The sequence below is a fragment of the Coregonus lavaretus genome (genome assembly GCF_964263955.1).
Source record: "Coregonus lavaretus genome assembly, chromosome: 21".
NCBI classification, from domain to species: Eukaryota; Metazoa; Chordata; class Actinopteri; order Salmoniformes; family Salmonidae; genus Coregonus; species Coregonus lavaretus.
The window spans coordinates 10,585,138-10,609,375 of NC_140008.1; the positions used below are offsets into that span (position 1 = coordinate 10,585,138).

General features: G+C 45.0%; 1 protein-coding gene across 1 annotated transcript; it reads left to right on the forward strand.

Annotated features, from left to right (window-relative positions):
- Positions 1 to 416: 416 nt before the first annotated feature.
- LOC311148443 (zona pellucida sperm-binding protein 3-like) lies at positions 417 to 3,039 on the forward strand (the record flags this gene model as incomplete). The annotated part of the gene is made up of 8 exons (XM_084185412.1): positions 417 to 935; positions 1,023 to 1,141; positions 1,244 to 1,347; positions 1,619 to 1,796; positions 1,985 to 2,102; positions 2,304 to 2,386; positions 2,617 to 2,696; positions 2,943 to 3,039. 8 exons carry the CDS (start codon positions 417 to 419, stop codon positions 3,005 to 3,007), a joined length of 1,266 nt encoding a protein of 421 aa, XP_084041538.1. The 3' UTR covers positions 3,008 to 3,039.
- Between the last annotated feature and the right edge of the window lie 21,199 nt (positions 3,040 to 24,238).

Genomic DNA, 24,238 nt, shown 5'->3' on the forward strand with positions numbered 1-24,238 from the left:
ATTATAAATCAGGGATGGGCAACTCAGTGGCCAGAGTAATGTCACACTTCTTCCCCATCCCTAGCAAACACAGCTGATTAAACTAATTGCATTTTAAACTGAAGATTAGTTGATTATTGGAGTCAGGTGTGTTAGCTGGGGCTTGCGCAAAAGTGTGACATCAATCAGGCCCCAGAGGACTGGAGTTGACCATCCCTGTTATAAATGAAGATACTTTAAAGTATTGAGATACATCCAGTTCAGATTGTAGTCTGTGTGCAGCTGCATAACACTTCTGGAAGATCATTAGATAAATCAAACAAGGGGTGGAGTCAAACTAAGACAAAGGGATACAAAATGGCTGTTCAGAAACAGTGTTGCTATTGCAAATGTCAAAGAATTCCAATAAATATATAATATAGAGACTAGATAGAATAATGGCGTTTTGTATTAAAATCATCTTACTTCTTACCTTTGGCTGTTTAGCTACAGTTCAGCAGATTTATCAGGCAGAGGAATCCCGGCGCCAAGTGGCACATGCCCCTGGGAGATTTGTTCCACAGTATAGGCCTGCTCAAGAACCAGCTAGATTTCAACCAAGACCTGTGCAATGGCCCGCCAGGGTCCAGACACCGAAGCAAGTTCAAAACCCTTTCCTCCAGTCAAAGCAGACATTCAATGAGCCTTTGACCTGGAGATTTCCTGAAGATCCAATCAAAGAGGTGCAGTTGGCTATTGATGAGCAGAGCCCGCTGCCTGTGCCTGCCAATAGCGTTGCAGTTCAATGTGGGGAGACTGCTGCTCGTGTGGAAGTCAAGCGAGATCTGCTTGGTATAGGCCAACTTATTCACGCAGCGGATCTCACCTTGGGAGGCTGTGCGGTCACCGGGGAGGATGCTTCCGCTCAAGTGCTGATCTTTGACACAGAGCTGCACGGATGTGGCAGCACTCTGACGGTAACATTGCGCTTTAGCACCGTTATAATTTTGCAAGGTTGACAACCATTGATTTTCTTACAATGCCACTTGCTGCTATGATTCCAGATGACTGATGATTCACTGGTCTACGTCTTCACACTCCGTTATACACCAGCCACTCTGGGCAGCAGCCCCGTTGTTCGGACAAGAGAAGTGGAGCTCTGGGTTGAGTGTCACTATCAAAGGTGAGTTGATTACACCTGCATTGTGGTGTTTTTGTAAGTTCAATCGACTTTGGATGCACTTCCTTGGACTTTTGGTCTCACATTAAAGAGACTCTTTTACAGAAAGCATGATGTGAGCAGTGATTCTGTGAAGCCCACCTGGAATCCCTATGCCTCCACTAAGGTTGCAGAGGAGTTCCTGTACTTCTCCCTGAGGCTAATGACTGGTGAGTAAGGGCTTGTCCTTGCCATATTGTCATTGATCTTGACAGGTACTGACTTAAGTGATGTCTCTGCACTTGTTTGTAAACTGTGGGGGTGGGTCTTGCCAACTGGCAAATGTAACCGCCACTGAGTTATTGGAATGAGGTGGTGACCCCAGAAAACAAAATGACAGCAGTTATTTTTGCCAATATCCAACCCCACAGTTGACAAACTAGAGCAGGGGCATTATGTTTGAAATGAGTAGTAGATTATGCCCTTTACTTGTCTTCACAGATAACTGGCAGTTGGAGAGACCCAGCAACGAGTACATTCTTGGAGATAATATTAACTTTGAAGCTTCTGTCGTCCAGTTCTACCATGTGCCCCTCCGAGTCTTTGTGGACCGCTGTGTAGCCACAGTCATCCCAAACATCAACACTGTCCCAAGATATGCCTTCATCGAGAACCGTGGGTGAGTGTCCTTTGTAAGGTACTTGATCTAGTTCAAGGACTAATCATTTGCTTTAATCTATTGCTAAGGAAGGCATTTCCCATTCCCTCCACCTGCCCACACTTCAGATCAACGTCCATTTTGAATGGCATCCCTCCAGAGGTTCAACAGTGTAGGTAGCCTAATTTTTGTTTTTTTGTGCCCTTCAGTTGTCTGGTCGACACCAAGCTGACAGGCTCCAGGTCCCAGTTCATACCTCGCACCATGGATGACAAGCTCCGGTTCCAGATAGAAGCCTTTAGGTTTCAGGTTGTGAACACTGGATCGGTGAGTAGTCAATCCTGAGGTCTTCTGCAAATTAGCTTGGCTATCCCAATTTATAGAACTGGCAGTTGATGAGCTTCAATCAAAAATTAAGAATAGTATTCCCAATATGGCTGTTGTACCCACCATGACGTAGCTTTGAGTGTCACATCTACTAATTACGTGGTACCAATTCCGAGGCTTCAACAAATGTAATTTCAACAGCTATACATTACCTGCCTCCTGAAAGCCACAACAGCTTCAGCGCGTATTGATCATGAGAACAAGGCCTGTTCCTTCTTGAATGGGTAAGTCTGGGTATATATGCAGGTTGTGCACTTTAAATAATGTCATTTAGCAGATGCTTTTATCCAAAGCGACTTAGTCATTTGCGCATACATTTTTACGTATGGGTGGTCCCGGGGATCGAACCCACTACCCTGGCGTTACAAGCGCCATGCTCTACCAATTGAGCTACAGAGGACCACACTTTACTTGCACCGACTGTGTACAACATGCAACACTCTGTTTTCCATAGATGGCATGAGGCCAATGGGAAAGACCAGGCATGTGGCTGTTGTGACACAGACTGTGGCATGAAAAGGGAACCAGATCCAGGTACATGTGCACTTCAGTCCAATGTTTCTCAATCATTCCTGGATGACTCTCTGGGGTGCACATTTTTGTCTTACTCCAATACCTACGTAGTTGATTCACCTAAGCCTTTGGCTAAATTGGCGGTCAGTGCTGGGGTGGAACAAAAAAGTACACCCACTGAGTCACCCAGGAATTGACTGAGAAACAATGCTTTTGTCAAGTTTGTTTCTTAGTTCTCCCTATGTAGACATGGTCTTCTGCTCTTAGGTTTCCAGTGGGCGCAAGAAGCTTCTGTTGGTCCTCTCAACATAAAGGAAAAGCTTCTTCACTGATGGCCTACTCATCTGGACTGACTTTCCTGCTAAAAAATGCATTCTGGATAAAATAAAATCTATCTAGATTACGTTTGTTGTGCATTTTGTTCATTGACTAGCATGAGCTTTTGTAATATGTATCCCAGGTCTAAAATGAAGTTCCTCAACTCCCTGATTCTGTAGTTTTTGTTATATCTTAACTTGATTGCTGACATGTATAATGTTTTGATACTATATCAACAATGTACTAATGAAACTAATACCCAACGTTTTTGGGTGGAGTTTTCCTTTTAACCGGTGAACTTCAGCAGGTAAAAATGTCAGGTCTTAAAACTGCCCTGTATCGTGACTTAAACCTTGCTAAAACAATTTAAATGCACAATTCTGGTGAGGCTATTACCGCTCACAGGAACCATTTTTTTTACTACCAAAATGTGACTTGCACAATTTCCCATGAACCTTCTGGGGGGAGGGCCTGGAAGTGGTATATTCCAGTGTACTGTATCTAGCCCATCAATGTGAATCTCTGAACTGCAACAATGCAAGTTCGATTTTCGATCGTTGTGCAACCAATAGTAAAAGTAGTAGTCTCTACCACACATTACATTAGTCTTGTTTAGTTACAGGGTGTATTCCTGACTAATGGAGGGGGAACGGGTCCTCCATTAAAGGTGAATACTGGGCAATGAAAAGTAGTGTAACTCTTATAGTTCAGGAACAGTGGGTTTGATTTAGAAAGGACTTTATACTTTTAAGAGTGGGCATAGACAGAAGCTACATGACCCTTCGGTGTTGATTAGAGTATCTATACTGTAGAAAAACTATCACTTCTATGTAATGGTATTGATTTACAAAACTCTGAAATGGGGCTTTGTAGCGGTGAATGCATTGTATTACAAACTCAAACAATTGCTGGTATTTTCAGAAAGTGCTTGAAAGGATATGGTTTGTTTGGACAATTTGTCAATAGTGCTGAAGCTATTGGATGTTGAGGATTTACATTCTGTCTAGGTTTTTAGTTTGTCAATGTTGCCAGTATGCCAATTCTGTTTCAAATCCTCTTCGCTCTATTTGATGCATGTCACGCAACTCCACGAAACAACTCTTATCCCTCCACACATTCATAAAAATCCATTCATATTATTTATCCACCATAATTGAAGTGGAAAGGGTCCAATGGATTTGCACACTTCCATTCTTCTGGAGTTCTCCAGCTGTAAAAAAAACAAGGACAATTAAATAAATTATGAAAAATATTCAACATCAAGGAATGGTGTAAACTTGAAGAGAAAAGAAAATGCAATACTTTAACTTTTAGATGTTCAGTAAAAACTGTGAAGGACTTCGAAGAGGTTATAAAATAATTACATCCAACTTTTGTTTGGTATGTTTATTTCAATGCAAAAGCTTTAAAATGTATGAGATTCCTTTAACCTTTCATAACTGAGCAATGGGTGTAGGGAGTTAAACTAGTCAGTCTCTAGGCAACCCTAAACCCTTTATTATCCTTAAGGCTTTGCCTTTTGCAGTGCTAGACAAATATTACAACATTACAATAGAAGCTTTATCAAAATTATTCAATAGAAAATGTAATGAGGTAAACCAATAACTTGATTCTCAGATTTTTTTTGACGCTTTTGAGTAATATTTTGAACTTTTTGATGGCTCTAATTTGCACCTCTGGATTGTTACGTCTGTCATTGTGTTTATCGCTCTCTGACAAAGACACTCAGCTCTCTGTGAAATTATTTGAATGGTGAAAGCTGACCTGAGAGCAGCGCTGCCTTTCAATCTGTATCAGTATCGACACATGCTCCAACGATGCACGTAGCGACCATTCTCTCTGCGTGGTGTTTTTGGGAAACGCTTGTTACAGCTTCCGGCCGTTGTAGGAAAGATGCATCGTCAAAACACTCGTAAGCCTCAGTTCCATTGCTATTTTTCTCTATTGATGCACATAAAATAATGAAAAGCATTCATAAAATACTTTGAAGGCACATTACTTTATGGAGATTGCCAGGTTTTCGCCCATAATAACATGCTAATAATTTGAACTTTCTGGTTGCTATATATGGAAGTCTAATCAGTAACAATGGGTAAAAAGTTGTGATGAAATATCAACCAAAATGTTGTTTGTAACACTTTGCTTGTGACCCTTTTCTTGTGTTTCTTGGCAGTCATCCACATCGTTTTTATTCACTAATTACCAGGAAAATCGGGTATGCAACGTATTCCCACTGTAGTTCGCATTAAATGAAAAGTAGGCTGTAAGTTGTTTTTAAGGGTGGCACTTTAATAAACATTTTAATGTATTTATCAACGGCGGAGGGAAATGAATGTCAGATTAAATGCCCCAATACACACAGCTCTTGGTGATCCATTGCTAAGGGCCATGCAAATCTCTGTTTCTTTAAAGGCCTGGTGAGATGGCAAAATGTTTCATTTAATTTAATCTCCTACCTAATTGGGGCCTGTTAGACTTAGATTTTCTCAAATGGCATAGTAATACTGTAGATACCAACCACACGCAGGGACTCTGACAGACGGCTGCCTTCTGTCTGTATGTCTGTCTGTTTGTATGTAATTGCATGGTGCCCTAAACATCCATTACTGTCCTTTCTAAAATAGTGTCTCCCTCTGTGTTATGTCACTTAGCGTTGACTTAACAAGAACAGTGCTTACTGTATTCCCTTTCCATAGAGCACTAATTTGTCAAGACAGATGTTCTTTCCTGCCTTGAAATGTCATGTCCAAAGAAGTGGCAAACTTTCTGAAGCCAGAACATAGATATAACTGAAGGGCCCATCCTGTTTCAGTACATGTATGGTCAAACTGTATGATAGCTATTTTCTAAACAGAGACTTTCCCATCAGAACTAGATGTTCAAGTCCCAGACCAACTTCATTCATGCGACACATTTCTGTCATAGTCCCAAGTACAGCCAAGTGTAGAACACTGTGTGACCGAGTCGTTGTGAGACTGGAGGAGGAGAAGGGGACAGAATGGGAGCGTAATCATGGGATGGATGGCCGGGAGCAGAGGTGACTGGAGAAGTGTGTGGCTCAGCAGATTCTGCGGGACTGCTCGCTTGTCTTCCGCTGACCCCCGACCTTGTCTGTCCAAACCTCCTCTCCCATGGCCTCCAGAGTGTCCCCGAAAACTCTTACACCCAGTTTTCTGCGCCAACCCTGTGCTGTGGTTAACACTTTCCAAGGCTCTTGTTCCTCAACTTCTTAAGTTAATGGGCTTTTCTCCTACTAACTGTGTTGCAGGCAACATGAATTTAGTCTATTTTCTGTGGTAAAGCAGAATGTCTCAGCATCTGTCCTTGTGAGCAGGTGTGTTCCAGTCCTCACGTAATTATGTTAAATTGGTCAATTAATTGACTAATGGTGTGGATATCAGACCACTTGAAGACGGTTAACTAAGGGTTAGGAAAATACACAGGACTTCCAGGACAGACTTGGAAACCCATATTTTTAGACGGAGAGATGGATCAGGAAAGCTAAGCCTACAGGGATGACCGAGTAAGAGGGAGAGGGAGAAAGACAGATGTTCAGAATACAGTCATTTCTGACAGCCTCTCAAGGGTCCTCATATATGCAGGCTGTTAATTATTTAGATGCGGTTGTGTTTTTCCTCTCCTCTTCGATTAGTCCCGGCTGAGTGACTGTGCGTCTTTTAGGGTCCCCCAGGGAAGCCTATTCCAATGCAAGGTCGTAGGGTGACGAGTCTCAACATAACAGCGGACATTGTTTTATGTAGGTCTTAAAGACATAATTCCACATTTCCTGGGGCCAAACATACACACACAAAAACACTAAAGTGTTCGCACCAAGTTTGCTTGTGCTTTTTTTCCAGAGGAAATATAACGTTAAAAGCATCTGCTAAATGGCCATATTTTTTAAGAACTCTTGCCCAAAACTTAGACAAGGATTGGCTAATCACTGAAGAAGAGTAGGATGTGGAAGAGAGGGGGCGTGCTTGCTCTACACACCGCCACACCAGAAGAGGTCCGTTAGAAGGGGTCTGTTGTGTCCCAAAATCCAATCCAATCCCTCATCCACTTCCAGGAGCATGTTCGTGTTCCTCTGGTGGCCTCGTTTAAGCTGTCATAGCTATATCAATAACATGTACTAGTTGATTTAAAACCTACAGTACACTGCAAATTGGAAAGTGTTAACAAGTGTTCATTTTCTTAGTGTTACATTTTTAGTGTTATGAGGTGTTGATTTAAGTTGTTTTTACACCCTCTGTGCTAATATAACTCCCAGGTGAGAGGTTTGGCGGTGGCACTGAGCAGTGTTGATTGAGATTCCGGTTTTAACTTGAAACGTCCATTTCATCTAATTGCCGACGGTGCAAGGACAGTTGGAATTGCGCAGCATCGAAAGGTAAGTAATTTGGTGTTAGCTGGTGGCCAAACGTGTTATATCGGCTGTGAATGGTCGAGATCTTTGTTTGTAGATATAGCTACATCTACGAAGTTTAGATTTAGAAGGTTGCTAGCTAGCTAACGTGGTTAGTTAACGTTAGTGCTAGATTAATTAGCTATCTAGATAAATGTTAGCGGGAACTTTGTCTCAACTTCATTAGTTCGCTAAAATTAGCAAACTATACTGTTTGAGAAAATGAATCGAAATCCAAAAGGATCAGAGTTAGGCTGGGCCGTTAGGTGATTTCAAACATGTGTTTGTTGAGTTCACGAGGCCAACTAAAATTAGTGGTGCAGCAGGTGGATGGTGTTAATTGGAGTGTGACCTAGTGTGATCAATTTGAGCCTCGTTTGGTGCAGCATGTAGCTAGCCAGGAAGTGAAGGTAACAACATGGCTAATATTCTTCAAAACGCATATAACTAAGAATGTTTGTCTGGCCAAAAATTGTTAGATAGCTAGCTCGCTACAACACCGACCTCAACATCTTGTAACTTAATGCTAACATTAGCTAGCTAGCACACATGGCCAGACGTGATAGGGTTGTGTCATTTAGATTAACATGTTTATGGTGTGTGCTTGTTGTTAATCACAGATCAGACATTGTGTTCAAGCCAATACGGCTTCAAATGTATTGGCCAGTTTCTTTCCTATAGATTTGAGTGGTGGTGGTAACTGTTTGTAGCTAGTTAGATAGCTAGCTAGTTTGGTTGGTTGATTTCACTGGAATATTGCCTTGTCAAGCCGCAGATCCGCAGGAAGGCACACACTAGTTACATAGTTAAAGTGGCATTTGGAACAAATGGTTGATCCACTGCAGGGAAGACAAAGGGGAGAGGGTATAAGGGGCATTTTGTGTGATTGTTTCTATATGTACATCTACACCATAAAATGTTTGCAACATAATGCAACTTAAATATGACATTGTGTGTAATTGCATTTTGTGGGAGTGCAGAGTGACATGTTGGTGAAGGTCCAATACCAAAAATGCAAGAAGTTCATGAAGTTGCATCCTGGGTTCTCTTATGGAGATTTCATCAATCAAGGTGAATATATGAACAGTCTGATGTATGTTCTTAGTTGAACCCTTGGGCTTGATTTGGGTCAGACCCATTCTGTTGCCCCCTAGGTGGCTTATCTCCCTTTACTCTGATTATTCTCTCATTTTTGTAGTCAAAAATAGGTTTGGACTGCCCTCTGCAGCACAAATACACATTTTTGATGATTCCCAAACTGAGGTGGAGGAGGATGTCCTGCTGGACCTGATTGAGGCCAATCCAGACCTGTGCCTCACAATCAAAGATCTAGAATCTAGATGAAGGTATCTTTCTACAGTCTCACATAATGATATCAAATAACATGGATGTATAGATTGATTGCTTTCATCCATTGTTTGTGCTCAGACTTTTCTTCTGCAGGCTGTTCGACACCTAGTTCATGCACAGACACATTATCCCTCTCGTCAAGTGATTTAGACCTGAGATCTCCAGAAAGACCATCTAAAAAGGCCAACGCAACCTTATGAAATGAGGCCATCGACTCCGCAGCAGTAAAATAGGTATAATGATAACTGATATTGGATGTTGATAATCCCATTTCTGTGTTTGCTCATCATGGAGATTCAGACAGCATAAACCAACCCTAAAAACGTTTCTCTTGTCTTAATAGATGGTCCGAGATGCCCTGACTAGTAGACCTGGTGGGCAAGACTTATTTAGAAGAGGACCAGACAACCAAAACATTGGACCACAGAACCAGGAGAGAGATGATTGCCATCTTAGTCAGCCACATGAAAGAGATGCATGGGTTAGCTTCTCATTAGCCAATATGGCCACAAACAATGGATCAAAACAATCAAACTACACATTAATGTTATTTGGCATCATTATGAGACTAGAAAGATACAGTACCTTCATCAACAAAACTTTGGTTAAACATATTTGGAGTGTGTATGCTTTACTGTTTTTGAGCAGGAGGCTTCCCACTTGTCAACAGAGAGAACGTTATGCTCTTGGAATTGTGACCCTCTTTCCTTCGTTGAGAGATCATTTTTCCGCCAAAGGCTATGTAAGTGCTGGTAGAGCATGCTTGCTTTAATATTTTGACACTTGTTCTGTGGACTGAAAGGGGCATCAAACCATCATAGAATCAAGTCTAAAAATGATAACTATTTGACTACCATGTTGGTCACCTTTCCCCACATCTAAGGAACACTTCTATGATCCTGACACAAACCAAATCAAATCAAATGTTATTGGTCACATGCGCCGAATACAACAGGTGCAGACATTACAGTGAAATGCTTACTTACAGCCCTTAACCAACAGTGCATTTATTTTTAACAAAAAAAATAAAAAAACAAAAAAAGTGTTGAGAAAAAAAAGAGCAGAAGTAAAGTAACAGTAGGGAGGCTATATATACAGGGGGGGTACCGTTGCAGAGTCAATGTGCGGGGGCACCGGCTAGTTGAGGTAATATGTACATGTGGGTAGAGTTAAAGTGACTATGCATAAATAATTAACAGAGTAGCAGCAGCGTAAAAAGGATGGGGTGGGGGGGCAGTGCAAATAGTCTGGGTAGCCATGATTAGCTGTTCAGGAGTCTTATGGCTTGGGGGTAGAAGCTGTTGAGAAGTCTTTTGGACCTAGACTTGGCACTCCGGTACCGCTTGCCATGCGGTAGCAGAGAGAACAGTCTATGACTAGGGTGGCTGGAGTCTTTGACAATTTTGAGGGCCTTCCTCTGACACCGCCTGGTATAGAGGTCCTGGATGGCAGGAAGCTTGGCCCCAGTGATGTACTGGGCCGTACGCACTACCCTCTGTTGTGCCTTGCGGTCGGAGGCCAAGCAGTTGCCATACCAGGCGGTGATGCAACCAGTCAGGATGCTCTCGATGGTGCAGCTGTAGAATTTTTTGAGGATCTGAGGACCCATGCCAAATCTTTTCAGTCTCCTGAGGGGGAATAGGCTTTGTCGTGCCCTCTTCACGACTGTCATGGTGTGTTTGGACCATGATAGTTCGTTGGTGATGTGGACACCAAGGAACTTGAAGCTCTCAACCTGTTCCACTACAGCCCCGTCGATGAGAATGGGGGCGTGCTCAGTCCTCTTTTTTTTCCTGTAGTCCACAATCATTTCCTTTGTCTTGGTCACGTTGAGGGAGAGGTTGTTGTCCTGGCACCACACGGCCAGGTCTCTGACCTCCTCCCTATAGGCTGTCTCATCGTTGTCGGTGATCAGGCCTACCACTGTTGTCATCGGCAAACTTAATGATGGTGTTGGAGTCGTGCCTGGCCATGCAGTCATGGGTGAACAGAGAGTACAGGAGGGGACTGAGCACGCACCCCTGAGGGGCCCCCGTGTTGAGGATCAGTGTGGCAGATGTGTTGTTACCTACCCTTACCACCTGGGGGCGGCCCGTCAGGAAGTCCAGGATCCAGTTGCAGAGGGAGGTGTTTAGTCCCAGGATCCTTAGCTTAGTGATGAGCTTAGAGGGCACTATGGTGTTGAATGCTGAGCTGTAGTCAATGAATAGCATTCTCACGTAGGTGTTCCTCTTGTCCAGGTGGGAAAGGACAGTGTGGAGTGCAATAGAGATTGCATCATCTGTGGATCTGTTGGGGCGGTATGCAAATTGGAGTGGGTCTAGGGTTTCTGGGATAATGCTGTTGATGTGAGCCATGACCAGCCTTTCAAAGCACTTCATGGCTACAGACGTCAGTGCTACGGGTCGGTAGTCATTTAGGCAGGTTTACTTAGAGTCCTTGGGCACGGGGACTATGGTGGTCTGCTTGAAACATGTTGGTATTACAGACTCAGTCAGGGACATGTTGAAAATGTCAGTGAAGACACTTGCCAGTTGGTCAGCACATGCTCGGAGTACACGTCCTGGTAATCCGTCTGGCCCTGCGGCCTTGTGAATGTTGACCAGGCAAAGGATATCTGAATTATCGCCTGAAGACGGTATCAAGGAAGACCTCACGTCGACCTATCAAGAAGAGTATTTAACTCCAGTCGGGAGGCCCAACCCATAGGAGGAAGACTGACCTGGACCACCAGCTTGTTGGTGATGCTTGCAAGAAGGCCATATTATTCCTTGTCCACTCGGCCAATGAAAAATAAATCTATCAGAAGATGAAAGAGGTGTTCCACTATCGCCAGGAGCTAGTTTGTAGTCCAGACAGAAGCACAGATGTCCTCACAGTCTTTCCCAGGTTTCTGGACATCAAAGCATTGGTGAGTGATGTAGTATGTCTTGGAATCAGAACTACAGGATATCTGTCTGATTGAGAACATGATTTTGTATTGGTCATGAAGTTGAGTTGATCCACTTTGTTTTATGTGAATCAGGACTTGCTGATTTTCGACGATGAAACATGCTCTAAGCTCTTCGAAAAGTGGGACACTATTGAAGCCTAAAGCCATCAAACTGGTAAGATCCCTGACTACGACCACTGATTTGTGTCGCCTCCTGAAGTGTGCAGAAGAACTGCCAGAGAATGACAGCGAAACCAGTAAGTGGATTCTCTCATGGGTAGTGCAATGTTTCAAACTCAGCGATAAAGTTTTATATGATTTGGTGTTTGCCATTTCTTGCCCTCAGACTTGGACAATATGTCCTCCCTGCTGCTGCTGCTTCTACTCCTCCCACCACCAGCAGGAGGGAAGAGGACCAAGATCAGTGCCAGTGATGCTGTGGGCAGACTAGTGCACTTTCATAAGGTAAGATGATACAGTAATTGTTGTGTAATTTCTTTTTTGGGTTGTCTCTTCATTGTCTTAACATGTGGAGAGTGACTTAAAAATACCCTTCATGTGTTGCTGTCATGCAGCATTGAAGACCATCTTGATGGGAGCCATGGTCGACAGCCATAACTCCTTGCCTTCGGAAGAAGACAGAGCAAGATTGACAACTACTACATCGTGGTGGACAAGAGGCTTGTTCCCTGCCAGGCAACTAGTGGTCTGTGTGCGTTTTATGGACTTTTCAAAACCCACTTTGTCTTTAACCTGACGTATGATGATACTCTAGTCAACTTCTACACATTTGTGCAGACAACCATCTACAACATTGATGGAAACAGCCAGTCATTGATATCTAATTTGAGAATTGAGCATAGCTTCTATCCCTCCACCAAGTTCAGATTGGTCTGTGCTCAAGATAGTTGTAGACGGCAGTTTTCAACATACTCAGGTTTCAGAAAACATTTGAATAGTATTCATGAGGATATTGGTCAAGTAGTTTATGCATTGAGCTTAGAAGGGCCCTCTGATGTTGTTGATTTTCCAGTCCAGTTAGAAGCTCCACAAATGGGTGGCGACATTGGTGTCCCACATGATAACGCTCAAAGTGATTGTTTTGAGAAGAATGGACAGTGTCTTGCTAAAGAGATATGTGTGCCTCCATCATTGCCAAGTTGCAAGCTAGTGGTGTTGCAAATAGTGTTTTGCAAACACCAATTTGCTATACACTCTGAAAATTAAGGGTTCAATTGGAGTTATTCTAAGATCGTCAAAGATCCTCGAAGAATCTTAGGGTTCTTGGCAATGAAAAACAGCCCCAAAAGGTTCTTCAAAGAACTTCTTAAGAGGTGGGGTTCATCGAGGAACTTTGCAATTGCAACTGAAAATGCTTGTGCTACATTTGAATGCGACAACAGTTAAAAAGGTAAGTTGGGTTGATGTTAGGCTCTGAATATGTATCGAAATAATTGATATAATAATATAAAATACTAATGAATAACGAAGACAATTATGTCTTCTGTGAATAGCTTCCATAACGTTAGCTGTCACGTTAGCTAGCTATAGTTCAGAAGAATTAACGTAAATATTAGAAAGCCGGGTTTGACCATTGTATGAGCTACAGTAGCTAGCTAGCTAACGTTAGCTAACGTTATGTCCTAACTAGGCAGAACTAGGTTTGTATTATTTCCTGAACTATATTCTGTCCCAGATATTGTTTCCATAAAGCCAACATGGCTTTACACTCATTAACATACGTTTCCAATCTAGAGCAGTTATCTCACTTTGTGAGAATGAACTAGCTAGCTTCGTTGACGCAAGGTAACTAACTAAGGATGGTGAACTGTCCAGACGAGACTGAATTTGTCAATGTTGCGTATAATCTTTCAAGTCAGCCTGATTAAAATATTGAACAATTTGTGTACAAAGATAGCTTGAAATTTGATATTAGGCCTGCATGGCAGTACTTTTACCGTATGGCAGTACTTGTACTGTATTGGCTAGTGCTTTCTCCAATATGTTCTTCTATTTTGCATTCAATTGTATGTCGATGCCATTTATCTTTCAATATTTATTTAATATATATATTTTTTATGCTTGCAAGACTATTCTTTGACACATTTTCTCTACCTTTGAAATTCTTATAGGACAGAACATGGACACAATGCAATTGGGATCAATAAGAAGGTAAGGATATGTTGTAGGACAGCTGTATTTGAAGTGCACATTTAACCTACATAGCAGTCAATACAAACTGAAATCTATTAGCATACAAATGGCATTCAAATGGCACACCAGTGTCTTTGGTGAGTTGGCTTTGGTCATTTCATGGGTTTTCCTGGTGGGGACAAAGGTAGTGCCTTTGCATAACCTAACTGGACTCTGGCATGAAACCTTATTCTGTTTCCTTTCAGAAATTCTGAAGTATATGGATGGTCAGTGGAGGATGTCTGCCAGTGGCTTCAGCAAAATCAGTTGGAGGACTACACCTCTCCTTTCCAAGGTTTATAATTTAAATATTTTTTTTATCGTCAATTGCCTGCAAGGTCCAACCAAAACTTGACTTCCGCTTTTAACCCAACTATCGGGTAGCTCTTGTTGTGGAGGTCTCATAACTGCCTTGCTCAAGGACAGAACAACAGATTTCTTCACCCCTTTGGCTGGACGATTTGAATGCTTTAACTGCTAGGCTACCCCTCCAGTGTCACGATCGTTATACGGAGTAGACCAATGCGCAGCGTTAGTTGCGAACATACTTAACTTTATTATCTTTAGTGATAATATAACAACAAAACAAATAAACGAAACGTGCAGTCCTACGGTTTAACACAGAAACAAACCAAACGGAAACAAGATCCCACAAACACTAAGGGAAACAGACTGTTTAAATATGGCTCCCAATCAGAGACAACCAGCAACAGCTGACACTCGTTGCCTCTGATTGGGAGCCACTCTGGCCAACATAGAAAAGCAACAACTAGAACTCCCACACAGAACATAAACACATGGAATCTACACACCCTGGCTCAACATATAGAGTCCCCAGAGCCAGGGTGTGACAGTACCCCCCCCCCCCCCCAAAGGCGCGGACTGCGACCGCGCCTCAACAAAACCCAAACAGGGGAGGGCTGGGTGGGCATTCCTCCTCGGAGGCGGTTCCGGCTCCGGGCTTGACCACCACCCTTCAATAATCCCCCCGTAGCGCCCCTGGTCCGGTCTGGTCCCGCAGGCTGGAGCTGGACTGGACATCGAAGGAGCGGATTGCTTAAGCTCCGTTGTGGAGCAGCTGACCGGTACCTGATCAGGCACCGGTGACCCAGGCACGGGTTGTGCCGGACTGACGACGCGCACCCCTGGCTTGGTGCGTGGAGCAGGAACGGACCGGACCGGGCTGACGATGCGCACCCCTGGCTTGGTGCGTGGAGCAGCAACGGGCCGGACCGGGCTGACGATACGCACCCCTGGCTTGGTGCGTGGAGCAGGAATGAACCGGACCGGGCTGACGATGCGCACCCCTGGTTTGGTGCGTGGAGCAGCAACGGGCCGGACCGGGCTGACGATACGCACCCCTGGCTTGGTGCGTGGAGCAGGAACGGACCGTACCGGGCTGACGACTCGCACCCCTGGCTTGGTGCGAGTGGCAGGAACAGGCCGGGCCGGGCTGGCGACGCGCACCGTAGGCTTGGTGCGAGGAGCAGGAACAGGCCGGGCTGGGCTGGCGACGCGCACCGTAGGCTTGGTGCGAGGGGCAGGAACAGGCCGGGCCGGGCTGGCGAAGCGCACCGTAGGCTTGGTGCGAGTGGCAGGAACAGGCCGGGCCGGGCTGGCGACGCGCACCGTAGGCTTGGTGCGAGTGGCAGGAACAGGCCGGGCCGGGCTGGCGACGCGCACCGTAGGCTTGGTGCGAGTGGCAGGAACAGGCCGGGCCGGGCTGGCGACGCGCACCGTAGGCTTGGTGCGAGTGGCAGGAACAGGCCGGGCCGGGCTGGCGACGCGCACCGTAGGCTTGGTGCGAGTGGCAGGAACAGGCCGGGCCGGGCTGGCGACGCGCACCGTAGGCTTGGTGCGAGTGGCAGGAACAGGCCGGGCCGGGCTGGCGACGCGCACCGTAGGCTTGGTGCGAGTGGCAGGAACAGGCCGGGCCGGGCTGGCGACGCGCACCGTAGGCTTGGTGCGAGTGGCAGGAACAGGCCGGGCAGGGCTGGCGACGCGCACCGTAGGCTTGGTGCGGGGGGCAGGAACAGGCCGGGCCGGGCTGGCGACGCGCACTGTAGGCTTGGTGCGGGGGGCAGGAACAGGCCGGGCTGGCGACGCGCACCGTAGGCTTGGTGCGAGTGGCAGGAACAGGCCGGGCAGGGCTGGCGACGCGCACCGTAGGCTTGGTGCGGAGGGCAGGAACAGGCCGGGCCGGGCTGGTGACGCGCACCGTACACTTGGTGCGAGGGGCAGGAACAGGCCGGGCCGGGCTGGCGACGCGCACCGTACACTTGGTGCGAGGGGCAGGAACAGGCCGGGCTGGCAAGCACACCGTACACTTGGTGCGAGGAGCAGGAACAGGCCGGGCCGGGCTGGCGACGCGCACCGTACACTTGGTGCGAGGGGCAGGAACAGGCCGGACCGTACTGGGAACACACACCACTGGCCTTAAACGGGGATCAGGAACGGGCCGGACCGGACTGGCAATACACCTCAGTACCTCTCGCCGTGCCTCTACATCTTCCTTCCCTCTTCTCACCAATGGCTCCCGTAACCTGGTGGCCTTCTGAATTCGCCCCTTATCTGCCTCCAGCAGCCCCGTCGTCCATGTCATGTGCCCCACCCTAAAAATTTATTGGGGTTGCCTCTCGTCCGTCCGACGACGACACTGTTGACGCCGTTGCTCCTCTCTCCGTCGCGCCTCTACCGTCTCACTCCATGGACGGCGGTCCATCCCGGCCTGGATTTCCTCCCAGGTCCAGGACCCCTGCCCGTCCAATATTTGCTCCCACGTCCAGGCTGCCTGCTCCTGGACACGCTGCTTGGTCCTGGTATGGTGGGATCTTCTGTCACGATCGTTATACGGAGTAGACCAATGCGCAGCGTTAGTTGCGAACATACTTAACTTTATTATCTTTAGTGATAATATAACAACAAAACAAATAAACGTGCAGTCCTACGGTTTAACACAGAAACAAACCAAACGGAAACAAGATCCCACAAACACTAAAGGAAACAGACTGTTTAAATATGGCTCCCAATCAGAGACAACCAGCAACAGCTGACACTCGTTGCCTCTGATTGGGAGCCACTCTGGCCAACATAGAAAAGCAACAACTAGAACTCCCATACAGAACATAAACACATGGAATCTACACACCCTGGCTCAACATATAGAGTCCCCAGAGCCAGGGTGTGACATCCAGTCAACACCAGTCAAAATGCCTGCTTTGTATAACTGCCCAATATGCAACAGGCATTTTTTTTTGCTCATAAAACAGATTCACCACATTGGTCTGTATCACCAGAGTGAGCCAGGGTTCCTGTTAACATGTGGACTTGGAGGTTGCATGAAAACATGAAAATGCTTTGTGCCATATAGGACACATATATACAGAAAACACAAAGATTTGCTGACCGATACAGTGGGGGAAAAAAAAGTATTTAGTCAGCCACCAATTGTGCAAGTTCTCCCACTTAAAAAAGATGAGAGGCCTGTAATTTTCATCGTAGGTACACGTCAACTATGACAGACAAAATGAGAAAAAAAAATCCAGAAAATCACATTGTAGGATTTTTTATGAATTTATTTGCAAATGATGGTGGAAAATAAGTATTTGGTCAATAACAAATGTTTCGCAATACTTTGTTATATACCCTTTGTTGGCAATGACACAGGTCAAACGTTTTCTGTAAGTCTTCACAAAAAAATGTTTCTCCAGAAAATCACATTGTAGGATTTTTTATGAATTTATTTGCAAATTATGGTGGAAAATAAGTATTTGGTCACCTACAAACAAGCAAGATTTCTGGCTCACACAGACCTGTAACTTCTTCTTTAAGAGGCTCCTCTGTCCTCCACTCGTTACCTGTATTAATGGCACCTGTTTGAACTTGTTATCAGTATAAAAGACACCTGTCCACAACCTCAAACAGTCACACTCCAAACTCCACTATGGCCAAGACCAAAGAGCTGTCAAAGGACACCAGAAACAAAATTGTAGACCTGCACCAGGCTGGGAAGACTGAATCTGCAATAGGTAAGCAGCTTGGTTTGAAGAAATCAACTGTGGGAGCAATTATTAGGAAATGGAAGACATACAAGACCACTGATAATCTCCCTCGATCTGGGGCTCCACGCAAGATCTCACCCCGTGGGGTCAAAATGATCACAAGAACGGTGAGCAAAAATCCCAGAACCACACGGGGGGACCTAGTGAATGACCTGCAGAGAGCTGGGACCAAAGTAACAAAGCCTACCATCAGTAACACACTACGCCGCCAGGGACTCAAATCCTGCAGTGCCAGACGTGTCCCCCTGCTTAAGCCAGTACATGTCCAGGCCCGTCTGAAGTTTGCTAGAGTGCATTTGGATGATCCAGAAGAGGATTGGGAGAATGTCATATGGTCAGATGAAACCAAAATATAACTTTTTGGTAAAAACTCAACTCGTCATGTTTGGAGGACAAAGAATGCTGAGTTGCATCCAAAGAACACCATACCTACTGTGAAGCATGGGGGTGGAAACATCATGCTTTGGGGCTGTTTTTCTGCAAAGGGACCAGGACGACTGATCCGTGTAAAGGAAAGAATGAATGGGGCCATGTATCGTGAGATTTTGAGTGAAAACCTCCTTCCATCAGCAAGGGCATTGAAGATGAAACGTGGCTGGGTCTTTCAGCATGACAATGATCCCAAACACACCGCCCGGGCAACGAAGGAGTGGCTTCGTAAGAAGCATTTCAAGGTCCTGGAGTGGCCTAGCCAGTCTCCAGATCTCAACCCCATAGAAAATCTTTGGAGGGAGTTGAAAGTCCGTGTTGCCCAGCGACAGCCCCAAAACTCACTGCTCTAGAGGAGATCTGCATGGAGGAATGGGCCAAAATACCAGCAACAGTGTGTGAAAACCTTGTGAAGACTTACAGAAAATGTTTGACCTGTGTCATTGCCAACAAAGGGTATATAACAAAGTATTGAGAAACTTTTGTTATTGACCAAATACTTATTTTCCACCATAATTAGCAAATAAATAAATTAAAAATCCTACAATGTGATTTTCTTTTCTCATTTTGTCTGTCATGGTTGACGTGTACCTATGATGAAAATTACAGGCCTCTCATCTTTTTAAGTGGGAGAACTTGCACAATTGGTGGCTGACTAAATACTTTTTTCCCCCACTGTATGCCTAATGCCTGACTACATTGAGGAAAATGTGAACGACGATGACTCTGATCTCGTGTGGGCGCCTGCAACTAATGTTATTGAGTCCTTGGACTTCAAAACTGAAGACCTGGTTAGAGGCCTTAAGAGAAACCTCTGCCTTTTTATGTTGAAGATCAGAGAGAAGCATTGTGTTCCTGCGACTGTGCAGAGCAGTATAGTGGAGGATCTTCATTCTATTTTTAATTAATTTATGTCCCATTACAGTGATGCTTTGAAATTCCGTCTTAGAAACATTCACATCAATGTTGATGAGGACAATGACTTGTGTGAGCTTTTTAAACCAGACAAACGTTTTTGAAGAGTGCATGAGAAGCATCAACACAGAGTGGATGCTGGAGCAATACTGCTGTGAAGAAATGGGAATGGTTAGACCAAGAGATACATCTGAGTGGTGAAGAACAGGACAGAGGCAGTTTTCAGTACATCCCACTACCCAACCTTTTGAAGAAGGTGGCACAAAATGAAGATGTTTGGGCGAGCTTAAATAGAGAAGACCAACCTGCCAACGATGAAATCTTGACTGATTTCACAGATGGGAATTTTTTCAAGAGCAATCCCTTGCTCACGCAAAAACAAACAATGCGGCTTTTTTATATAGATTAATTTGAGGTTGTCAATCCACTTGGATCAAAAAAAGGAAAACACAAGCTTTCAGCTGCGTATTTCAAAATTGGCAATCTTGACAAGAAACACACATCTCAGCTGCAAAACATTTACCTCTCCACCCAGATACAACACAAGCTAATTCAGAAAGGAGTAACAAGTTATGAAGTCTTCCAGCCTCTGCTTGATGATATCAGACTGCTGGAGACACAAGGTATTTCTTTGGAGTGCAACGGAGAAAGCAAGGTCTTTCGTGCCACCATTGCCACAATCTCCGCTGACAAGCTCTCTTCCCATGATGTTGCTAAATTACGAGATTGATAACTTCCCCTATAGCAACTACGACAGATCATCCAGACCACCACCACTATCTGAGCATGTCCTGAGGAATAATGGGCATCTGGCTGGGCGTGGATCTGAGAAATTCACCACCTTCCCCAAATGATTGGGTCCCAAATAGTTAGTTGTGATGCATGGGAAATGTACCTGTTACTGAGAGACATTGGGGACATAATCATGACACCTACCATCAAAAGGTCTTAGGGACCATACCTGGAAGAGAAAATTATGGAATTGCATGCTCTTTTTCAAGAAGTCTTCCCAAAAAAGCAAACACCCAAGATGCACTTTCTGATCCATCACCCCCGACTGCTGATGGCATATGGACCACTTATCCATCTGTCGTGTATGCGCTTTGAAGCCAAACATCAGTACTTCAAGAGAATTGCATGTCATCTGCAACTACAAAAACATTGCAAAGACAGTGGCCAAAAGACACCAGATGAGACCATGCTGGGAGCAGTCAAAGAACACTTGCTTAGGAAGCACAGTACCACTCTGGGCAGACACGAGACATCCCAATTTGTGCCCTCCCGGTCTCTGTCACTTGTGCTCTGCAGGCTAGAGGATCTGAATTGGGGAGGATCTGAATCCAGACCATGTCAGCAAAACGAACTGCATCACTGTAGACAGCGTGTCATACAAGATTGGTGATTGTCTGGTGATTGGGATGGCTCACACTGAGGAGATTCCAGTGTTCTTCAAAGTAAACCACATATACGGCATATTGGGCAGCTGGTATTTGTGTGGAAAGCTCATGACTCCCTCTAGTTTCAACAGCCATGCACATGCCCATGTGGTTGAGGACAGTCTCCAGTGGGCAGCCGTGGTGCCTGGGGAGGAACTGGCATTCCATGGTCTGGACAGCTACCTTGATCCCGAGGGGAGACTCACAATCCCTCTCCGGCATTGGATTTGCAGGTGATTTTTGTCTAAAATATGACTAAAATTGAGATGGAGTCTTGCGTCTTGTGTTTCAGCATTTAAACTGGTTGTGATCGCGTCATAGCTTTTGATATCCTGGTCCTTGGTTTTAAGAGGATGGGTCTTGGTCTGTAGACTTGGCTCCAGTCTTGACTCCAATGCAATATAAAATCCTGTAAAACAACTACTGCTATTCAATCAATCAATCAATCAATCAAACTTTATTTATAAAGTCCTTTTTACATCAGCAGATGTCACAAAGTGCTATATAGAAACCCAGCCTAAATCCCCAAACAGCAAGCAATGCAGATGTAGAAGCACGGTGGCTAGGAAAAACTCCCTAGAAAGGCAGAAACCTAGAGAGGAACCAGGCTCTGAAGGGTGGCCAGTCCCCTTCTGGCTGTGCCTGGTGGAGATTATAACAGTACATGGCCATTAAGGCCAGATTTTTCTCCAAGATGTTCAAACGTTCATAGATGACCAGCAGGGTCAAATAATAATCACAGTGGTTGTAGAGGTTGCAATAGGTCAGTACATCAGGAGTAAATGTCACTTGGCTTTTCATAGCTGGGCATTTAGAGGTTGAAATAGCAGGTGCAGTAGAGAGAGAGATTTGATTAATATCTCATATCTAATAAAACTTTCTCAACTTTACTCAACAGACAACCTCATCGATAGTGAGACACTCATGGGCTTGAACGACAGGATGATCGAACAGCTGTTTCCTGTCATAAAAACTCAAGTTCGATTTGCTAAAATAATTGGAAATTTAAAGAAGTATGTAACTGTGAGGCATTTATCAACTATTTTTTAATACACTGCTCAAAAAAATAAAGGGAACACTTAAACAACACAATGTAACTCCAAGTCAATCACACTTCTGTGAAATCAAACTGTCCACTTAGGAAGCAACACTGATTGACAATAAATGTCACATGCTGTTGTGCAAATGGAATAGACAACAGGTGGAAATTATAGGCAATTAGCAAGACACCCCCAATAAAGGACTGGTTTTGCAGGTGGTGACCACAGACCACTTCTCAGTTCCTATGCTTCCTGGCTGATGTTTTGGTCACTTTTGAATGCTGGTGGTGCTTTCACTCTAGTGGTAGCATGAGACTGAGTCTACAACCCACACAAGTGGCTCAGGTAGTGCAGCTCATCCAGGATGGCACATCAATGCGAGCTGTGGCAAGAAGGTTTGCTGTGTCTGTCAGCGTAGTGTCCAGAGCAAGGAGCCGCTACCAGGAGACAGGCCAGTACATCAGGAGACGTGGAGGAGGCCGTAGGAGGGCAACATCCCAGCAGCAGGACTGCTACCTCCGCCTTTGTGCAAGGAGGAGCAGGTGGAGCACTGCCAGAGCCCTGCAAAATGACCTCCAGCAGGCCACAAATGTGCATGTGTCTGCTCAAACGGTCAGAAACAGACTCCATGAGGGTGGTATGAGGTCCCAACGTCCACAGGTGGGGGTTGTGCTTACAGCCCAACACCGTGCAGGACGTTTGGCATTTGCCAGAGAACACCAATATTGGCAAATTCGCCACTGGCGCCCTGTGCTCTTCACAGATGAAAGCAGGTTCACACTGAGCACATGTGACAGACGTGACAGAGTCTGGAGACGCCGTGGAGAACGTTCTGCTGCCTGCAACATCCTCCAGCATGACCGGTTTGGCGGTGGGTCAGTCATGGTGTGGGGTGGCATTTCTTTGGGGGGCCGCACAGCCCTCCATGTGCTCGCCAGAGGTAGCCTGACTGCCATTAGGTACCGAGATGAGATCATCAGACCCTTTGCGAGACCATATGCTGGTGCGGTTGACCTCATGTGGCTGGAGTGTGTCAGCAGTTCCTGCAAGAGGAAAGCATTGATGCTATGGACTGGCCCGCCCGTTCCCCAGACCTGAATCCAATTGAGCACATCTGGGACATCATGTCTCGCTCCATTCCACCAACCCCACGTTGCACCACAGACTGTCCAGGAGTTGGCGGATGCTTTAGTCCAGGTCTGGGAGGAGATCCCTCAGGAGACCATCCGCCACCTCATCAGGAGCATGCCCAGGCGTTGTAGGGAGGTCATACAGGCACGTGGAGGCCACACACACTACTGAGCCTAATTTTGACTTGTTTTAAGGACATTACATCAAAGTTGGATCAGCCTGTAGTGTGGTTTTCCACTTTAATTTTGAGGGTTACTCCAAATCCAGACCTCCATGGGTTGATACGTTTGATTTCCATTGATAATTTTTGTGTGATTTTGTTGTCAGCACATTCAACTATGTAAAGAAAAAAGTATTTAAGATTATTTCATTCATTCAGATCTAGGATGTGTTATTTTAGTGTTCCCTTAATTTTTTTGAGCAGTGTATAATGAGCTCTATATAATTGTTCCTTGTACAACAAAGCTATTGAACTTGTAATACCATAACAAGAATTCATACCTTGTTTCTTGCTGTATAGATTTTACATTTAATTTTTTTTACATTTTAGTCATTTAGCAGACGCTCTTATCCAGAGCGACTTACAGTTAGTGAGTGCATACATTATTATTTATTTTTTTATACTGGCCCCCCGTGGGAATCGAACCCACAACCCTGGCGTTACAAACAACATGCTCTACCAACTGAGCTACATCCCTGCCGGCCATTCCCTCCCCTACCCTGGACGACGCTCAATCTGCTTTGTATTTGTGACGACAGAACTAAACATGTAAACGTATATGCTTCTATGTCTCAGCTCTCTCCAACAAGACCAACCCACCACAATTTGCTACCAGCCCCTACTACCAACCAACAACCACCATCCACCAACCAACACAAAACTGTGGCCCACAATATTCACCCTTCCTGAGTTCCCCAAAGTCCTGCAGTGTAAACAGAGTGAAGATGTCCACTCTCCCACTCATTAGTCCAAGTGGAGGAGCCAAATCATCCAAGTTTTTAATTTGATATGTAATGTAAAATGTAATACCATGTGCACATATAACTGGTCAGTTTTTATAAATTGGCACATCATGTGAGTTTGTTTGTGTGTGTGCGTAGTCATGGGATTTGTTATGCTGCTGGAACACTACATTGATTTACTATTTTCAAAGGTACCCTACAAGCAGACAATATACCGACGTCTGTACATCATTGGTGGCCAACTACCCATTTCTAAGGGACCGTACAGGACAAGGATATGTGAGTGATATTTGTACTCTTTTTTTTTTACACAATTCACAGTATTGTGTGGTCATTACTAATAACTAAATCTCCATTCTCCTTTACTAAGGAATCATGGCATGGGATGAT